At 39.2% G+C, this 19,419-nt stretch overlaps 1 protein-coding gene across 4 annotated transcripts in view; it reads left to right on the forward strand.

The window, feature by feature from the left end:
- The first annotated feature begins 405 nt into the window (after positions 1 to 405).
- Positions 406 to 19,419, forward strand: part of PPP1R12B (protein phosphatase 1 regulatory subunit 12B) — a 214,625-nt gene continuing 195,611 nt past the window's right edge. For all 4 annotated transcript variants that reach the window (XM_039227471.1, XM_039227472.1, XM_039227475.1 and 1 more), the window contains exon 1: positions 406 to 1,234. In XM_039227471.1, coding sequence (XP_039083402.1) covers positions 737 to 1,234 — 498 coding nt within the window. In that variant the 5' untranslated portion in view covers positions 406 to 736. The remainder of the gene's footprint in view (positions 1,235 to 19,419) is intronic.

The raw sequence follows: 19,419 nt of genomic DNA on the forward strand, positions 1-19,419 counted from the left end.
AATTAATATTTGTGAGCAGATATGTGCCAAGTATAGTACTAGGTATCTTTGCATGTATTACTTCATCCACGGAACTATTCTGTGAGATGTTACTATTCCCACTTTAAAATAAGGAAGCCGACTCAGAGAAATCAAGTAACTTGTTTAGGGATGTGAATTCAATTTGAATTGAAAATTTACATTTTTTCCACTATCATGGGATGTATCCTTTCCTGGATCTTAATTTTAGTGCCTAAAATCTAAGTGTCTCGTTCAAAGAATTGGTGTATAATATGTACCACTGTGCACGTATCCATGCTCCTCCTCCCCATGCACATTTAGTCTTACTGCGATTAATACATGTTAATGTATTACACGTTATAACGTAAATAAAACTCTAAACTTAGAACCACGGCATAGGTTTGAGTCTTTCGGGTACTTTACGTCTAGTTTTCCCTAATAGAAAACAGAAATAATTACTGCCCCTTTTGCGCTTCGAAGGACTGATGTGATAATTAAGGGAGCCAAGACTAGGCAGCAGTCACAACAAGAATAAACTACAATTCCCAAAATGCCCAAAGAGGCTGACGCCAGTCCGGGAAACAATTCCAGCTTTAGGGCAAAGGTGACCCTTCTGGGCCCCCCGGCTAAGTAGTGAGAGCCGGTCCTCGCCTCTTCAATGATGCATCCAGGGATTTGTAGTTCCCTCAAGGCCATGGCCTGCCCTTAGGGCCCGTCTTTTACTACAAGTCCCGTGATGACCCGAGGCGCGGGCAGCGCCTGCGTGTTGAAGCCGAGGGAGCGTGCGGGCGGTGCTAGTGGCGGGAGGAGTAAAGATGGCGGTGCGGGGGTCTCCGCCTTCTGCTCCCGGCTGAAGCGCTCTGAAGGAAGCGGCAGCGGCAACTGGGGCAGCAATAGCAATCCAGTGGTGGTAGTTACAGCAGCGGCTGCTGAGGACAGAGCAATGGCGGAGTTGGAGCACCTGGGCGGGAAGCGGGCGGAGTCGGCGCGAATGCGGCGGGCTGAGCAGCTTCGGCGCTGGCGGGGCTCGCTGACAGAGCAGGAACCCGCGGAGCGACGAGGCACCGGTCGGCAGCCGCAGACTCGTCGCGGGAGCCCAAGAGTCCGCTTCGAGGACGGTGCTGTCTTCCTGGCCGCTTGCTCTAGCGGGGACACCGACGAGGTGAAAAAGCTTCTGGCGAGAGGTGCAGACATTAACACGGTCAACGTGGACGGTTTGACAGCCCTGCACCAGGTAACTCCTTTTTCGATTTTATAGGCGTCCACTCCCCTACACATGAACTTGTGACCCCTACTTGGGCTGCCCATGGAGAGTGTTCGTGTCACCGCCGAGCCCTCCTGCACGGATAACTGGCCCTTTGGGGCTAGTCGGTTTCATTCTTGGCCAGCTTCCTCCACGAATCAAGTCTTTTTCAGACCCCAGGGTCTCTACCTTGAAGGAATAGTGTCACCGGGCTGCCTGGTCAGTGTTTGTATTTCCCTCCACCTACTTGAGTTGTCATGGTTACTGATGATTTGGTCTCTGGTGTTATCCCTATAGATTAGTCATCTTCTCGCTGTCCGGTCGGTGTGCCTGTACACCATGGCACTCAGATCAGCATAGTCAATGTCATTTGTCCGATGCCTTCTCAGAAAATTCGGTTTCCTGTTTGTGTGACCCTGTTATAGAATATCTTAGATCACTCAGAGAGTAAACCCCTCTGTTGGGTTAAGGCCAGCAGAGCTTCTGAAACCACACCTTTTGTTTTGCTGGTTTGTAATGATTCAGAAACAGTTTGTGTCTCCTGCAGGCGCTTAGAGCGCCTGACCTCATTGTTAGAGGTGTCTTAGGATCATTACCTCCCTAAGAGCTTGCTATGGAGAACCAACCTGCTGAATTACTTATGTTTGTTTGATACTTGTGGAATAGCCTTTTTCTTTTCTTTTTTCTTAAAGCTTTCTATAGACATTTGCCCTATCTATAGCTATAGTATATGGATTGTGGATAACTCAACAATGCTCTGCTTAGTTATGACACTTTTACTTCTCTTATCTTATGCAACAATATTCTTACTTCTGCAGTAATGTTCAGTATATACCGACTGTCATAACTAACTCCACTCTCCCTCCCCAAATGGAACTTCACCAGTTATTTTGGTGAGCTGAGAGCTGGACACCCACTCTTAATCTTTCTTATTTTTCTTTTTCTGCTATGTGTGCAAAGTGAAAGTGTGGGCGTGAGAATCCACTTCTAAATAATAATTTACTTTTGTGTCATACCACTTCACTGAATATATCAGCCAGTAGCTTAAAATTATTTTTCACCGTGCTTGCAGCCCTTCTCTCTCAGATGGACGAACCATCGCTTCTTTTCATCCTGTCTGTATGTTTGATTTGCCTGCTGTAACAGTGCCCCACCTAGGGTAGCACCAACATATGTATGGTCCTTTGCTGTTTAAAAATTCTTTTGTGTGTCTTTCCCCTACATGAATCTCAGCAGTGATTCTTGAAGTAGGTGTGGCAAGTAGTGCTATAATTCCCATTTTACAGATGAGGAAACTGAAGCTCAGAAAATTGTTACTTGTACAAGATTAGGAGAGAGAGAAGGTGCTCTTAGGCACGGATTTTTCAGACTTAAATTCCAGAGCTTTATATCTCACCTAATAAGGAGGTGAGTTTGTAAATAGATAGGTGCTAAGAGAACCATATTCATTATTTTAAGTTTCTGAACTCTTTGAGAGGGTGAATTTTATTTAGGAGATTGAGATCTAGATTCTGGAAGGAACCATTTCATGGGTTTATAGATGATAGAGAAATAGAATCCAGTTTTCTGGTCCCTGTGTTCCTTTATTGAATCACGATTCTATCAAAGCAGTTTTCTTAGTGTAACTCAGTAGCCCTGTTTCTTCTAAGATGACTCTACTAATCCGAACCTGGTCCTTACCATAAACACTTTAATAATGCCCTGAGAAAAGCACCTACTTTGACGTCACTCTGGTAGATCTCCTTCTCATACAAGGTAACCACTTTTCTACTCCCTTCTCCTGAGACTGACCTTCTTGGTGCCTTTCCTTGTATCTTAACCACCCTCCCAGATTGTGAAGTACAGCTTCTCTCACTTAATATGCTCTTCACATTCAGTAATCCTTTGAAATAGGAGAGGACGGAGATGACAGCTATGAGTTGCATTTGTTTGTTTGTTTTTAAACACCTGCATATGTGATATAGGCATTCCTCTCTGTTCATAGGGCTGGCAATGAGTTGAATTGTATAGGTTTACTCAGTATGCGACAAATTCAGCTAAAGATTAAGCTGCTCAAAGATTTGAGGCCAAACAAGTCTTCTGTTGAGAAACCATCTCTTTGTTCGAATTAAGACAAGGGGCCTTTATTGGCTCAGGAACTCTTTTACAAGTCCGTTTCCGTACAGTGACAGTATGTTTCTCCATGATCTGAAGAACTCTTAAAGGTATAAAAGGTTACATTCAAATGTGAGACTGGAGCCGCCAGCAGCTGAACAGCTGACTCTGACTGATTGTCCTTCTGTGAAATGGAGAGTGGTACAATTATCTGAATTATTTAGTTAAACTATCCGTCTCTTATGTATACACAATATGAATTATCAGGATAATTGCTTTCTTTCTCCCTCTTGTTTGGCCATGGCCTCTTGACCAACTGTGAATTGCCATCTTGGCATGTTGGAAGAAACCCCCAGATGATACTGGTGCTTCATTTTTCTCCTTCCCCCACAAGGTCACGGTAGGTGATTTACACTTCAGGTTGTGGTGCCTTGATGCTACTTTTGACTTAGAGACCTTTCTTTCTTGGCAGCCTTTGCTTAGGCCACGAGGTGCTTGAGTCAATGATAAGCTCCTGGGGGCCTATTAATAATACTTGAAATAGACTGAGGTAAGAAATATCTCAAAGGTTAAACCTTCTTTGATGAAAGCCTTGGGGACTGATACAGACTAAGACTAACTAAACTTGTGAGTAAATTGTATATGCCCTTAGTATCCCAGGGTCATCAATGAAAAAGGCTTTAATCTGATTATACAGTCCATGAAAACATTTGTTTGCTCACAGAGGAATTACCATTTCATTTGTTTATATACACTACTGGGCATGAAGTTTGGGTTAAGAATTCTGTGTGCAGTGGTACTTCTTGAAATTTATTTTTATTTATTTATTTCGCAAGGGTGCTTATTATCACCTATCTTGGTATCCTTAGTATTATGATCTTGGGTGCTCTAGGTCAAGATATAGGCTCTTAAAACTGTATCTACCAAATTGTTGGGCTGCTACAAGAGGCAACTGCTTGCTTTCAGAAAGGAGATTTTCTGGGATTTCTTAGAATGAATGCCTGCTTATTTCTTCAAAATATATTTCATTGGGTCTTATATCTGTGTTGGGTGTAGTGGATACTAATGTTAGTCTGTACTGACTCAGAAACTCAGGTTGGTTTTCCAATGGTCTCAGAGTCCAAATTTGGACCCTCAGGGACACCCCAGACTGGAATTCAACTCCTAGTATTTTCTGTTATTCCAGAGCTGCCTCAATCTGACCTGTAGCTTCAGAGAGATTAAAATTATCTATTTCTCTGGAAGAAAAGTGGTGATGGAAACAGATGAGGAGGGAAGGAGGAAAGGCAGAGTGAGACAGGGTAAGACAGAAGACTAAGATGATAATGAATTCAATTCAGTATAAAATAGTATGTATGTGTGCCATTAGGTATGGTGGAATAAAATGTGTGTGTGTGTGTGTGTTTGTGTGTGTGTGTGTGTGTGTGTACGTTTTAAAATAATCTTGGGGCGCCTGGGTGGCTCGGTCAGTTAAGTGTCGACTTCGGCTCAGGTCATTATCTCATGGTTCATAGCTTCGAGCCCCGCATCGGACTCTGCACAGACTATGTGGAGTCTCTCTCTCCCTCTCTCTGTCCCTCCCTCTCTCAAGCTCTCTCTTTCTCAAAATAAAGAAATAAACTTTGAAGAAAAAATAAGGGGCACCTGGGTGGCTCAGTCAGTTAAGTGGCCGACTCTTGATTTCGGCTCAGGTCATGATCCTATAGTTCGTGCTTTTGAGCCACATGTTGGGCTTTTTGCTGACAGACAGCACCTGCCTGCTTGGGATTCTCTCTCTCATTCTCTGCTCCTTCCCCACATGCTCTCTCTCTTTCTCTCCCTCAAATAAATAAACTTAAACAAAAAACAGAAAGTAAATAAAACAATCTCTGTGCCCAATGTGGGGCTTGAATCCATGACTTCAAGATCAAGAGTCATGTGCTCTATGGACTGACCCAGTAGGTGCCCCTAAAACTTGTATTCTTAACCCTCTCTCTCTCTCTCGGTTTTGCTTTGCTTTGTTTTGTTTTTACATTTATTTCTTTTTGAGAGACAGAGAGAGAGAGAGCATGAGAGGGTGGGGGAGTGGCAGGGAGAGAGGGAGACACAGAATCCGAAGCAGGCTCCAGGCTCTGAGTTGTCAGCACAGGGCCTGACGTGGGGCTTGAATTCGTGAAGCATGAGATCATGACCTGAGCCCAAGTTAGACACTTAACTGACTGAGCCACCTAGGTGCTCCTTAACCCTTTCTCTTTTATTCCAAGTTCATTACTTATTTCTCTTATAGTTCCATCTGTGAAATGACTTTGCCTTACCCTTTATATTGATAAATTCTGCCTTAGTGTCAGGACCCAAGGCAATATGGGATTAAGAAAATCCTATTGGCTTCTTGATTACTGTGGATCTAGAACAATCATCCTGAGTCATTTTAATAGTTTACCTCTTCAGATTGGTTGATATGATGCATCAGGCTATGTTGGGCACCTGGCCCCTTGCCTTATGAGTATTAGTCCCAAGTTTCCATGTTGCTGGACCTCAGAGACAGATTTGAAAAATAAGCTTATTTTTATCATGGGGTTCGCTTGTCTTGTTTTGATTTGGTTTTGAGTTCAGATGCAGGTGACTTTTACTTGTTTCCTAGCCACATTTTTGTTGCCCTGTTCTTAAAGTCCTTCCTGTAGAGTAGCTATACATTACCATGTGGGCTTATAGAATATTCTCTGTGAATATCTTTAAATAGGCAAGTTGTCAGTGTGTGTAGTTTAAGCATAATTCTGCTAAAGGTAGAAGGTTGGACAGGTCTTGTTGGTAAATTAAAATTAAGTCATTGTTTGCTTATTTTTATTTTTAAGTGTTTTTAAAATTAAAGAATACATATAGTATATATACAGTATAATCTGTTTTACATGTAGGGCTCTGTGAATTGTGACAAATACATGCAATTGTGTAACCACCACTACAGTCAAGATATAGAGTATTACTGTTATCTCCAAGATTTCTTTGTGCTTCTCGTCCCATGACAGTCATTTATCCATGTTCTGTTCCCATAACCACAGTGCTGTATAGATGAATCATACAGCATGAAGCCTTTTGAATCTGGCTGCTTTCATTTGCTAGAATGCATTGACATTCATCCATTTTGTTGCATGTGTCAGTAGCTCACTGGTCTTTATTGCTGAGTGGTATTCCAGCATATGGCGATACTACAGTTTGTTTTATCTGTTCACCAGTTAAAGGACATTTGGATTATTTCCAGTTTTTGGTAATCATGAATAAAACTGCTAAAGACATTTGCATACACATTTTTGTGTGGATATGTTTCATTTCACTTTGGTTAAATTCCTAGCAGTGGGATAACTGAGTCGTGTGACAATGAACTTTAAAAGAAACTGCCAAACTGCTTAAGTGCCTTTATCATTTTGCATTCCAACTAGCAATGTGTTAGTTCTGGTTGCTTCATCTTTCCTGTACTTGGTATTATCTTTTTATTTAAGCTCTTTCTAATAGTTACATAGTGAGAAGTCAGTTTTAATGACTGTAGTAATAATAGTAGTAACAGCGGTCGTAGTAGTAGTAGTTATTGTGACGCCCATTTATGTGGTATTTACTCTGAGCCAAGGACTAAGTTCTTTAATATATTAACTTGTGTGTAATACTTAAAACAGCTCATGAGTCAGGTATTATTATTAGTATTATTGTCTGGATTTTATAGAGATAAGGAAACTGAGACACTGCCCATGGTCACACAGACAGTAATGGCAGAGCTAGAATTTATTTGAGCCCAGGCAGTCTGACTGTAGAGTCCATGTTCTTAACTATATATTGCCTCTCATTCTTAAAAAAAAAAAATTGAAAATGAAATTATATAAAAAAATTGAAAGTGATTTAAAATCAGGCTAGTTGGAGATATATACTATTAACATTTTAGTGTATTCCTTTTGGATTTCTTTTTTTAACAGTGTATTTAGTTTATGTGTGTGTGTGTGTAAGAACATATTTACAAAGTTGGTATCATACACTGTCTCCCGATTTTTTCACTTACTTTTCCTTGTAATTGTTTTCCTATATCATTAAATATGCTTTGAAAGTAAGGTTTTTGATGTTTGAATAATATGTCATCATTTAGATATGGTTTACTGTATTATCTTCCTTGTGAGAGGTTTTATTAGATTGTTAATTTACAGCTAATATTGAATACCTAATAATAGATTGTAAGTCTTTGCTAAAATGTATGTTTGTTGATAGGTATAGTTTCTGCCTTCAAGGAACTCACAGGCTGGTTTGAAGACAGATAAATTTTTAAAAAAAAACCAATTAGTTTTGGAGTGATAATTTCTATGATAACAACAGGCAAAGATGCACTCCTAAGTGGAGGGACAAAGGAAGGCAGTCCATGATGATGCAGCAATGTGGGCAGAGAAATAGGAGTCAGTATAGTGTGCAGGCAGAGGGGATATAGGGGAACTCCTAATGGATGCATTTGGAGGGTTAGGGAAGGGGTGAGGATAACATCCTAGAGGACTTTGAACATCAAACACCAAGCCAAGAACGCTTCCTTAGCAGAAGACTTTTGTAGGTTTGAGCAGGGGCGTTAACCCAACCAAGGCAGCATTAAGGAATATGAAGTTGCATTTGGATTTCAGAATGAATGGAAGGACACAGATGAACGAACCAGCTGAGGGTGAAGACCATCTGGGTGGCTCAGTTGGTTAAGCATCTGACTCTTGGTTTCTTCCCAGGTCATGGTTTCAGAGTTTGTGAGTTCAGGCCCCATGTTGGGCTCTGCGCTGATAGCCTGGAGCCTTGCTTGGGATTCTCCCTCTCTCCCCCTCTCTCTCCCTCCCCCCCCTTCCTCCTTCAAAGTAAATTAATAAACTTAAAAAGAAAGAAAGAAAGAACCAGCTGAGAGAATGGAGATGAGAAAGGAAAGTTCTAGCCTGTGAGTCTGAAAAAATTTTGTTATTCAGATGAATACAGGAGTCAGTCCAGTTTTGGACTGAGGAGCTCTGAAGACATCCAAGTAGAAGTATCGTATTTGTGATTCAAGGCTAGTCATCACCTCCCCATCTAGGCTCTAATCCCCTCATATTTAAAATGAGAGAGTTGGCTATTAGCACAAAGGTGAGAGTTGAAGCAGTGAGTGTGGAAGAGGAGAGGAGACAATATAAAAAAGAAGAACAAAAAACACTATTTAGGTGGCAGGCAGAAGGTGCAGAGTTCCAGTTAGAGCCATAGGAGTGTGTGGTAGGCTGACTAATGTCCCCTCAAAGATGTCCATGTCCTAATCCTCATAATCTGTAAATATGTTACCTTGTATTGGTAAAAGGGACTTTGTAGATGTGAAGAAGTTTCAGGTTTTGAAATGGGAAGATTATCTTGGATTAGCCAGATGAGTCCAATGTGATCACCATGTGTTTAGAAGAGGGAGGCAGGCAGGAGAGCAGAGTCAGTAGTAGATGTGATGTTAGAAGCAAGAGACTGCAGTGATTAGAGGAAGGGGCTGTGAGCCAAGCAATGCAGGCAGCCTCTGAAAAAGGCAAGGAAATGGAGTCTCCCTCAGAGTCTCAAGGAGCTAGCCCTGCCAAAAAACTTGATCTTAGCCCAGTGAGACCGAGTTCAGACCTCCTATCTGCAGATCTGTAAGATAATAAATATGTGCTGTTTTAAGCTACTAAATTAAAAATAAACTTTTTAAACGTTTGTTTATTTTTGAGAGACAGAGCGAGACAGCATGAGCGGGGGAGGGGCAGTGAGAGAGGGAAACAGAATCCGAAGCAGGCTCCAGGCTCTGAGCTGTCAGCACAGAGCTCCACACCGGACTTTAACCCACCAATTGTGAGATCATGACTTGAACGGATGTCAGATGGTTACCTGGCTGAGCCACCCAGTTGCCCTAAACTACTAAATTTGTGGCAACTTGTTACACCAGCAATAGGAAACTAATACAGAGGAGAACCAAAAAAGCACAATGATATTGAGGAGTTTCAAGGAATGGATGGTCAATAATGTGAAAGGAAATTGAGGAGAAGACCAAAACAAAACAAAACAAAAACAAAAACTGTTGGATTTGGTTATGTATAACCATTAAAGAACAGTTTCAATAGAAGGATGTTTTTTGAGGGCTTTTGTGGAGATTATGTGAAGTTTTTTCATATTAAGGATAAATTAATCTTTCTGTTGATTTTTGGAAGAAAAAAATAGATCTGCCATCAATGTAATTCCAGCTGTAAAGTAGGACCCCAAATATGTGAGAAGCCTCCTAAAAAGCTGGCTTTTGGCTAGTTCAAAATAATGAAAATGGTTTCATTATTTATGAGTTAAGAATACTTTAGAATATTAAATGTGACACTTGAGCCCAAAGGTTATATTCCTATTACTGAAGAGCTGATTAGCTAGTTGAGATGATTTTATTTCCCAGTTCTGGTTTGGTCCATTTCCCACTCATTAGCGCTGTCAACTTTAGGAGAGCAGTAATAGGGAGTTTAGTATCAATAACAGTTTCTTCTGCCATTTAGTCTTTCCCATTCATTTGTTGAATCTCTACTCTGGGCCTGACTCTGTGCTTCTTGTTACTTGTTACTTAGCAATTGATACATTTTAGAAATGAACTAGAATTTTGGGAATGCTCTCCAGAAGAGCTGGTTCCTATTATCATTTATAATAAACTGGCTACATGGTGATTTTCTGTTTTAGCATTCTGACTCTTGGGTATTTCATTCATCCATGTTTGTGATTATTTTCATCTGTGCTTGTGGATTCATACACTTCTACCTAAAGATAGTGAAAAATGGAAGTTTGGGATCTTTAATATATCTTTATGTTTCAACATAGTAATAATAAATCCAGATTAATGATCTTGACCCAGAATTTTATATAGGGCAAGGAATTGAAATCTCATTTGGATTGCTAACTAAGTTTGTTAACTTGGGGCAGGAGATGTGTTGGGGATTTCCCCCGTGCTTTTGAAGTGTCATTTATGTATGTATGTATGTTATGTCTGTATGTCTGTATGTATTCATTCATTCATTCATTCATTTATAGCACGAGTGTGTGTAGTGGGAGAGGGGCAGAGAGAAGGAGAGAGAAATTTAAGCAGTCTCCACGCCCAGTATGAGCCTGACCTGGGGCTCCATCTCACCACGATGAGATCATGACCTGAGCTGAAATCAAGATTCAGACTCCTTACTGGCTGAGCCACCCAGGTGCCCCTGAAGTGTAATGTAAAAACTTGTTTTTTAAATCTTAGATTTTATTTATTTTTTAATTTTTATTATCTTAAAGATTTTTAAAAATTTAAATCCAAGTTAGTTAACATATAGTGTAATAATGGTTTCAGGAGTAGAATTTAATGATTCATCACTTATAACATATAACACCCCGTACTCCTACCAACAAGTGTCCTTCTTAATGCCCATCATCCATTTAGCCCATCCCCCTGATCCAGCACCCCTGCAGCAACCCTCAGTTTGTTCTCTGTATTTTATTTTTTATTTTTATTAAAAATTTTTAAAAATGTTTACTTATTTTGGGGAGAGACCCAGAGCGTGAAGTGGGGAGGGACAGAGATAGAGACAGAGAGAGACAGAATCTGAAGCAGGCTCCAGGCTCTGAGCTGTCAGCACAGAGCCCAGTGTGGGGCTCAAACTCACAAACCATGAAATCATGACCTGAGCTGAAGTCTGACACTAAACTAACTGAGCCACCCAGGCACCCTTGTTCTCTGTATTTTAGAATCTCTTATGGTTCGACTCCCTCTCTGTTTTTATCTTAGTTTTCCTTACCTTCCCCTATGTGCATCTGTTTTGTTTCTTAAATTCTACATATGAGTGAAATCATATGATATTTATCTTTCTCTGATTTATTTCGCTTAGCACAATACATTCTAGTTACATCCACATTGCTGGAACTGGCAAGATTTCATTCTTTTTGATCACTGAGTAATATTGCATTGTGTACATATCTGTTTTTAAGTAATCTCTATACCCATCGTGGGGCTCGAACTCACAATCCAGAGATCAAGAGTTGCACGCTCTACCAACTGAGCCAGCCAGGTGACCCTTAAATCTATGATTTTAGATTGTAACCAGTTTGAGTAAATTTGGGGGGCCTGAAGTTTTATCAGGCAATGATGAGTTTATATTCATTTCTTGAGTCAATTTAATTGAATCTTTTGTTCTTAATATTGAAAATTGATCTGCAATTTTCTAATAATCTAATGGAATATTGTAGTACAGTGTAGTTAAGGGATGGATTTGTGTAAGAATTTAGAGATTTTATACCTAGTATCTTAAACATTGTCATACTGTGGCAATCTTTTGGAATTATATTTGAATGCAATTTTGGGAAGGTATTTTATATTGCTATGTTTTGAATATCCATCTATAATATATATAGTATACAACTTGGCTGTTACATATGATTTTTTGGTCTAGTGACCCACTTCATTTTTATTTTTTAGAAAGTTTTGTAATTGGGGCACCTGGGTGGCTCAGTCGATTAAGCGTCTGACTTCAGCCTAGGTCATGGTGTCATGGTTTGTGATATCAAACCCCACATCAGGTTCCATGGCCTGCTTGGGATTCTCTCTCTCTCTCTCTCTCTCTGCCACTCTCCTCTCTCAAAACAAAAACAAAACCGCCAAAACATCAACTTATGGCCAATCTTATTTCATTTATAGGTCCTTTTCTCCTCATCCCCAATATTTTGGGTTATTTTACAACCAATCCTAGATATAACACACTTTTGCTTATCAGTATTTCAATATGTATATCTAAAAAATGGGAATGTAATAAAAACAATCACAATCTTTTTATCACACCTAAAAATTGAATACTTACTCCCTAAAATTATAAAATATTCATTAGTGTTTAAATTTCCCTGATAGTTCATGGATTTTTTTTTTTTACAGTTTTATTTAAATTAGGATTCACATAAGGTCTGCATTGGTTCATATGTACCTTAAAGACTCTCTAAATCTATAGTTTCCTCCTCACTTTTTTTCTCTCCATCTTATTTGTTGAAAAGCAGGATTGTTTGTAATATGGTTTCCCACAATCTGGATTTTGCTGACTGTATGCTTATAGTGTTAACATGTTCCTTTGTCTCCTGTATTTTCTGTAAACTGGTAATCAGATCTAGAGATTTGATCTGATTCAGATTTGAATTTTTTGGTAAGAGTACATCATGAGTGGTGGTGTATATTTCTCTCAGGCGGCACATAATATCTAGTTATCTCTCTCATTGTGGCTTAATGGCATTGATGGCCTAACAGAATTTTGATGTTTCAAGCCAGTCTTGACCAGACCTGAATTTTAGGAATTCATTCTTTTAATTATCATCACATTCTCTTATGCTGACCATCTAACTGGGATACCAATGATCAACTAATATAAATTGTGAGCATTGTGAATAAAATGGTTAATATAGATATAGTATATTGGCTATTGGAAGGCTTAATGTGGTACTTGGCAAATTTAGATTAGTACCCTTCATGTGTAAATATTTGTCGGTGATGATCACAATGGAGTAAACTTTCTCTATCACCTTTTCATATCTGTTTCATTAACTCTCAATTGAAGTTCCTCTGATTTTGAAATAGTGTTCACTTTCATGGGGCACCTGGGTGGCTCTGTTAAGCATCCGACTTCGGCCGCCCAAGTCATGATCTTCCAGTTCATGAGTTCAAGCCCCGCATTGGGCTTTTTGCCGTCATTACAGGGCTCACTTGGGATCCTCTTGTCTCCCTCCCTCTCTGCCCCTCTCATATTCTTCCATGCTCTTTCTTTTTCTCTCTCTCAAAAATAAATAAAACATTAAAAAAAAGTTCCAGTTTCATAATATGGTTTTTTGTCCCCTAAGATAACCACTAGCTGTTGGTCTTCATTTTTTTTTTTTTTATGTTTTATTTATTTTTGAGAGACAGAGACAGAGTGAGCAGGGGAAGGTCAGAGAGAAAGGGAGACACAGAATCTGAAGACAGGCTCCATGTGGGGCTTGAACCCATGAACTGTGAGATCATGACCTGAGCCGGAGTCGGACGCTCAACGGACTGAGCCACCCAGGCGCCCCACCTTGGCCTTCATTATAAAAGAAAACCTGAAGGCCTCCAAAGAAAATTTAAAAAACAAAGAGAGTAAACTGGCTGTACAAGAAGAGAGACTTTCTTTATAGGCACCTGGCCTTACAAAGGGAGAAGATAGGAAGAGCAGAGTGTCCATTTGAAGCATATGTTTTGGGCAAACTGTAGGCTTATCTTAAAAAATGGAAGTGACATTTGGAACATTCATATGGAGATTGGGTTGGATGACTTTGTGTTGTGCTCTTTGAGACAGAGGAGAGATTTGCCCTTCTAACTGAAGGTGAATTTCATGGTAGGGTGTATTGTTTTATGAACTGTGTTTGTTTATTTATATGAACATTTCATGGGAAGCAGGTTTACTTTCTTTCTGTTTCTCTGCAACATTTTCGCCAGGTTTCTATTTTAGTTAGCTATTTTTATTCATTCCTTTATTTTTTAAGTCACTTGGCTCCACTATGAGGTAGGACTGTAAAGTGCCAAGGTGGATTATGTTTGGGTCTTTTGGACTCACCTTCATGTTTTATGATCACACCTTTTGTATTGATTTTCCTCCGCACGTTTAGATTGTTTTTCTGTGACAGTAAATAGCAAGAAAAATGAGGTCAAAAGAATGACTCACTTCATTATAAATCACCAGAGGTAATGGAAAATGATTTGAAGGATGACTGAGCTACATTCCAACTGTTGAGAAACATTTCACCTGTTGGAGAGCTCCTGTAGCACATGGGCTCAAGTGAGAAGGCCCTTCCATTCATGTCTCACCAAGTGCCACACTGGGCTAGTTTTGGGAGAATTTTACTGCTAGAACTCTTTTTTTTTTTTTTTAAAGCTTATTTATCTATTTTGAGAGAGAGAGAGAGAGAGAGGAGAGGAGGAGGGGCAGAAAGAGAGGGAGAGAGAAGAGATCCCAAGCAGGCTTCGCACTGTCAATGCAGAGCCTATGACATGGGGCTCGAGCCCATGAGATCATGACCTGAGGCGGATCAAGAGCTGGATGCTCAAGCAACTGAGCTACCGAACATCCCTACTGCTAGAACTCTTCAGTGCTTAGTAGATATTTAAAATAAGAAACAGATTTTTGATTGGTATCAGTTTTCAACTAAGAGTGGAAACTTAGTTGCCTGATTTCAGTTCTTTCTTTTTTTTTTTTTAATTTATATTTTATTTATTTCTGAGAGACAGAGAGAAAGTGCCTGAGCAAGCAGGGGAGGGTCAGAGAGAGAGAGAGGGAGACACAGAATCTGAAACAGCCTCCAGGCTCTGAGCTGGCTGTCAGCACAGAGCCCGATGCGGGGCTCGACCCCACGAACCATGAGATCATGACCTGAGCCGAAGTCGGATGCTTATCCGACTGAGCCACCCAGGTGCCCCCAGTTCTTTCTGAGCTATAAGCCAGTCTATGACAGAATCACCAAGGCTCAGAAGTTTTTTTTATAGGGGGAATAACTTTGAAATATAATGACTTTTATTGTTCTGTTTCTATTCAGTATTTAAGTTATTGTTAAAAAAGCTCTTATCTTCTTTTTTTTTTTTTAATATTAAGAGAATAGAAAATTCCTGTTCTGCTCGTAATGCACTTCTGTGGTTTTGATTTAAAAACCATTTAAAAATTTGAATGGTCCCTTAATTAGTTGTTTTTGGCCAGTTATTTATTGGGTACTTTCTAGATGCCAGATCCTATAGTAGATGCTGAAATGCAAAGATAGCATAGTCCCTGCCCTTAGGGATTCCGCAGTTATTGGAAAACTCATTGTTTTAAAGATGTAATCTGGTTCATACTGCCCCCATTTAGCACTGAATCCATTTCCCATTATCCTGTTCATATTAAAAGTGGAAAAAAAAAGGGTATTTATCATTATCTATAACTTGCCTTTGTGTGTTTTAATTTTTTATATTTATTTACTTCTAAATGTCTGATTTTGGAGGCTTTTTTAAAAAAAGTTTATTTATTTATTTTGAAAGAGAGAGACCCAGAGAGCACAAGTTGGGAAGACACACAGAGAGAGAGAGAAGGAGGGAGAGAGAATCCCAAGCAGACTCCTTACTATCAGCACAGAGCCTGACATAGAACTCAGAAACTGTGAGGTCATGACCAAAATCGCTTAGCTAACAGAGTCACCCAGGCACCCCACCTTTGTATATTTTTAGATTATCAAATCTTTGTCCTCAGCCTGTGTAATTCAGTCCTTATTATTAGCCTTCTCTAATCTAATGAACATGATCATTCTTTTAATTTAATTTAAGATCAATTTTCAAGTCAGTAATCATTTGCTCTCTGTCCTGTGGATTTTCAAACACTCCAGCTCCCTTTGGGCTTAAGAGTCACTAATGGCTCCACCTCTGGGTACCGACTCTCGGGTAAAAGACTGTTACTGGGCTACTTGAAAACAGAGTTGCAGGACTAGCCATTATGTTTTTGTTTTATTACAGGATTATCAAATTCAAGGACTTGGTAGCAAAAAGAACATTAGAGGACAACATCTGATCCACCTCTGTCACTTTACAAATGAGAAATCCGAGGCCTAAAAAGAAGCTATAAGAAATAAGCATGGAGCAGAAATAAAATACAATGAAATGTTTTATTTATAAAATGAACGATCCAGTTTTTGCTTGATATTCTTTTCTATCCGTGAAAATGTGGTTGTGTGCAACATAACTTTGGGATGACAACTTATAGTTGTATTTCTCTTTTGCAGACTCCAATATAGTAGAAACCTCATCCTGTAGTTATTCACATTTTAAGAGAATTAACTGAGTTCTTTTAAGTTTTGGTTTCATATTTAATTTATTCACCTCTGTATTTATTGCTAAGTAACATCATAGCATTATAGCAAAAATTATATAAAAGAGAAAAACAGTTCATTAGTACAAATATCACCCTAATACATCAATTACTTTCATTTTTTTTGGTTCTTTTTAGGTTATGTTGATTTTTACAAGTGTTTTAACATGGTAGAACTCACAGCGTGTCATTATTACAGCAAATATTGTTTACTTGAGTGCCCGCTGTGTACCAAGTATTACACTATGCATTTTGCTTTTTAAATTATTTTTACATCAACAACTCCACCACATAGGTGTATTATTCCATATACTAATAAGGAAGTAGAATCAGAGAAGATAATTTGCTCTCACCTAGGTCTCCTTGAATCCAGGTCTGTCTGACTCAGAAGCTTCAAGTTTTCTGCCTAGATTATGCTGCTTTTCTGATAATCCTGGTTCACTTCTCCATTTAGACTTTCTGTTTATTTTTTTTAAAGTAGGCTCTACGTCCAACATGGAGCTTGAACTCATGACCCCAAGATCAAGAGTCACCACTGACTGAGCCAGCCAAGCACCCCTAGACTGTTTGTTTATTTTTAAAAGGCCTCTCAGGAGCACACCGTTTTGGGGGTGAGGAGAAGATTTATTTTTTGCATTCTATTGGCCTTTTGATTTTTACATTGTCAGAATTCTGTGTCTATTCTGTGAGACGATGCATTGCTTCCCTACCTCTTTCATGTTATGGCAAGTGCAGAAAATGACATTTGTATAGCACACTTGGTAAACTTGGAAGACTTAGAAGTTTGGTATAAAAATTCATTGTATTTTTTTTCTTTCTTTTTTTTTCCTTAAATAGTTTATTGTCAAGTTGGTTTCCATATAACACCCAGTGTTTATCCCCACAAGTGCTCTGCGGAGCACCTCCATGCCCATCACCCCCCTTCCCCTTCCCCCCACCCCCATCAGCCCTCAGTTTGTTCTCAGTATTCAAGAGTCTCTCATGGTTTGCCTCCCTCCCTCTCCCCAACTATTTTTCCCCTTCTCCTCGCCCATGGTCCTCCATTAAGTTCCTCCTAATCCACCTATACATGCAAACATATGGTATCTGTCCTCTGCCTGACTTATTTCACTCAGCATAACACCCTCAAGTTCCATCCACATTGCTACACATAGCCAGATTTCATTCTTCCTCATTGCCATGTAGTAGTCCATCGTATAGATAAAACACATCTTCTTGATCCATTCATCCGTTGATGGACACTTAGGCTCTTTCCATGTTTTGGCTATTGTTGAAAGTGCTGCTATGAACGTTGGGGTACATGTGCCCCTATGCATCAGCACTCCTGTATCCCTTGGGTAAATTCCTAGCAGTGCTATGGCTGGGTCATAGGGGAGTTCTATTGTTAATTTTTTGAGGAACCTCCACACTGTTTTCCAGAGGGGTTGCACCAGATTACATTCTCACCAACAGTGAAGGAGGGTGCCCATTTCTCCACATCCTCGCCAGCATCGATAGTCTCCTGATTTGTTCATTTTAGCCACTCTGACTGGCGTGAGGTGGTATCTCAGTGTGGTTTTGGTTTGTATTTCCCTGTATTTTCTTTAATATATCATGATAAAATCTATTAAAAATCAGACTTTGATTAATTGTTAGCATAAAATCCATAAATAATAAATAGGACTGTCTGGCTGGCTCAGTTGGTGGAGCATGTGACTCTTGATCTTGGGGTTGAGTTTGAGCTCCATGTTGGGGGTAGAGATTATCTAAAAATAAGATCTTTTTTAAAAAAGAAAAATAGAAAATCAGTATTTAAAAAATAAATAGACCAAGAAATAACAATCAAGAAATGAACAAAGTCATTTATGTCTTATTTAGGATCACCTAATGATAGCAGATATATCAATACTGATGATGTTGATCATGATGATAATTATGACACATCTGTCTTCTCCCTAGTTGGAAGTAATGTGGAAAAATTGGAGCAAATTAAATAGAAAAACAAAATATTTTACTGTGCATGCAAAACAGAACTTCACTGGTGTTAAACAATGTAGACTAAAATTAAAATAGATGAAAATGATTCAATAGGAATATCAAGGAAAGGGCTATTTTATGAAGTTACTATAGCAAGCTCTCTGGCAATAGTGTTTTATATGCCAAAATTATTTCTAAATTTAAGAAGTCTACAGAGGGAGCCATACAAATTAAATATAATTTTACCTATTTAAAATTTTGATTGGTTGCAAAACAGTTTTTAATAACAATACAAAATTTCATTCAAAGAATCTTTGTGTCATCCTTGTAACTCATTTATATTATAACATGATTGGGAAGATCTGATAGAAAGCTCGTTAGGTCAAATACATTAGTAGTTAGCACTCAGTAAGGATTGATTATTATGTTGAGTTGGTATAACAAAATGGTTAAGATTATGGTTAAGATATACCTGGGTTCTAATCCCAGTTTTGCATCTTACATAAGCTCTATGTAAGCTATCCAAGCACAGTGCCTGATTCTTAATAGGCACTTAACTGATTTTCCATTAGTCTTGAGATGAAGACCAAAATTTGTCGTGGCCCACCAGGCAGTATATGATCTGGTCCCCATCACTATTTGATCTGATCTCCATGTGATCTGTCTGAGCTTGTTTTTCCTCTTTGTCTTTCTACTCTAGCCACATTGGCCTCCTCCCTGTTTCTGAAAAACTCCAGTTGCTGTTCCTGCTAAAGGGGCTTGCGTCTATTGTTCCTTCTGCCTAGAATGCTGCTTCGTAGGACATCCACATGGCTTGCTTTTTCACTTCCTACAAATCTTTACTCAGACGTTACCTTTGCAGCAAAGCACTCCCTGGCAATTTATCTAAAAATTTCAGATGAGCTTTCCTTATTTTCTTAATTTTAAAAATTGAGGTATATTTCACATGTAAGTAAAATGCATAGATCTTAAAAATGTAATTTGTGGGGCACGTGGGTGGTGCAGTCGGTTAAGCATCCAGCTCTAGATTTTGGCTCAGGTTGTGATCACATGGTTTGTGAGTTTGAGCTCCACATCAAGCTTCACGCTAGCAGTATGGAGCCTGCTTGGAATTCTTTCTCTCAAAGTAAGTAAATAAACTTTAAAAAATGTACAGTTTGATGTCTTTTGACAATATATACAACCATATCACTGTCACCCAAATCAAGAAATAGGACATTTTCATCACCCTTGAAAGTTCCCATTTGAACTCTTCCCAGCACAATCATGATTTCTATCATTCTAGGT

The sequence above is a fragment of the Hyaena hyaena genome, unplaced genomic scaffold (genome assembly GCF_003009895.1).
Source record: "Hyaena hyaena isolate Hyena2069 unplaced genomic scaffold, ASM300989v1 scaffold_28, whole genome shotgun sequence".
In the NCBI taxonomy this organism is placed as follows: domain Eukaryota; kingdom Metazoa; phylum Chordata; class Mammalia; order Carnivora; family Hyaenidae; genus Hyaena; species Hyaena hyaena.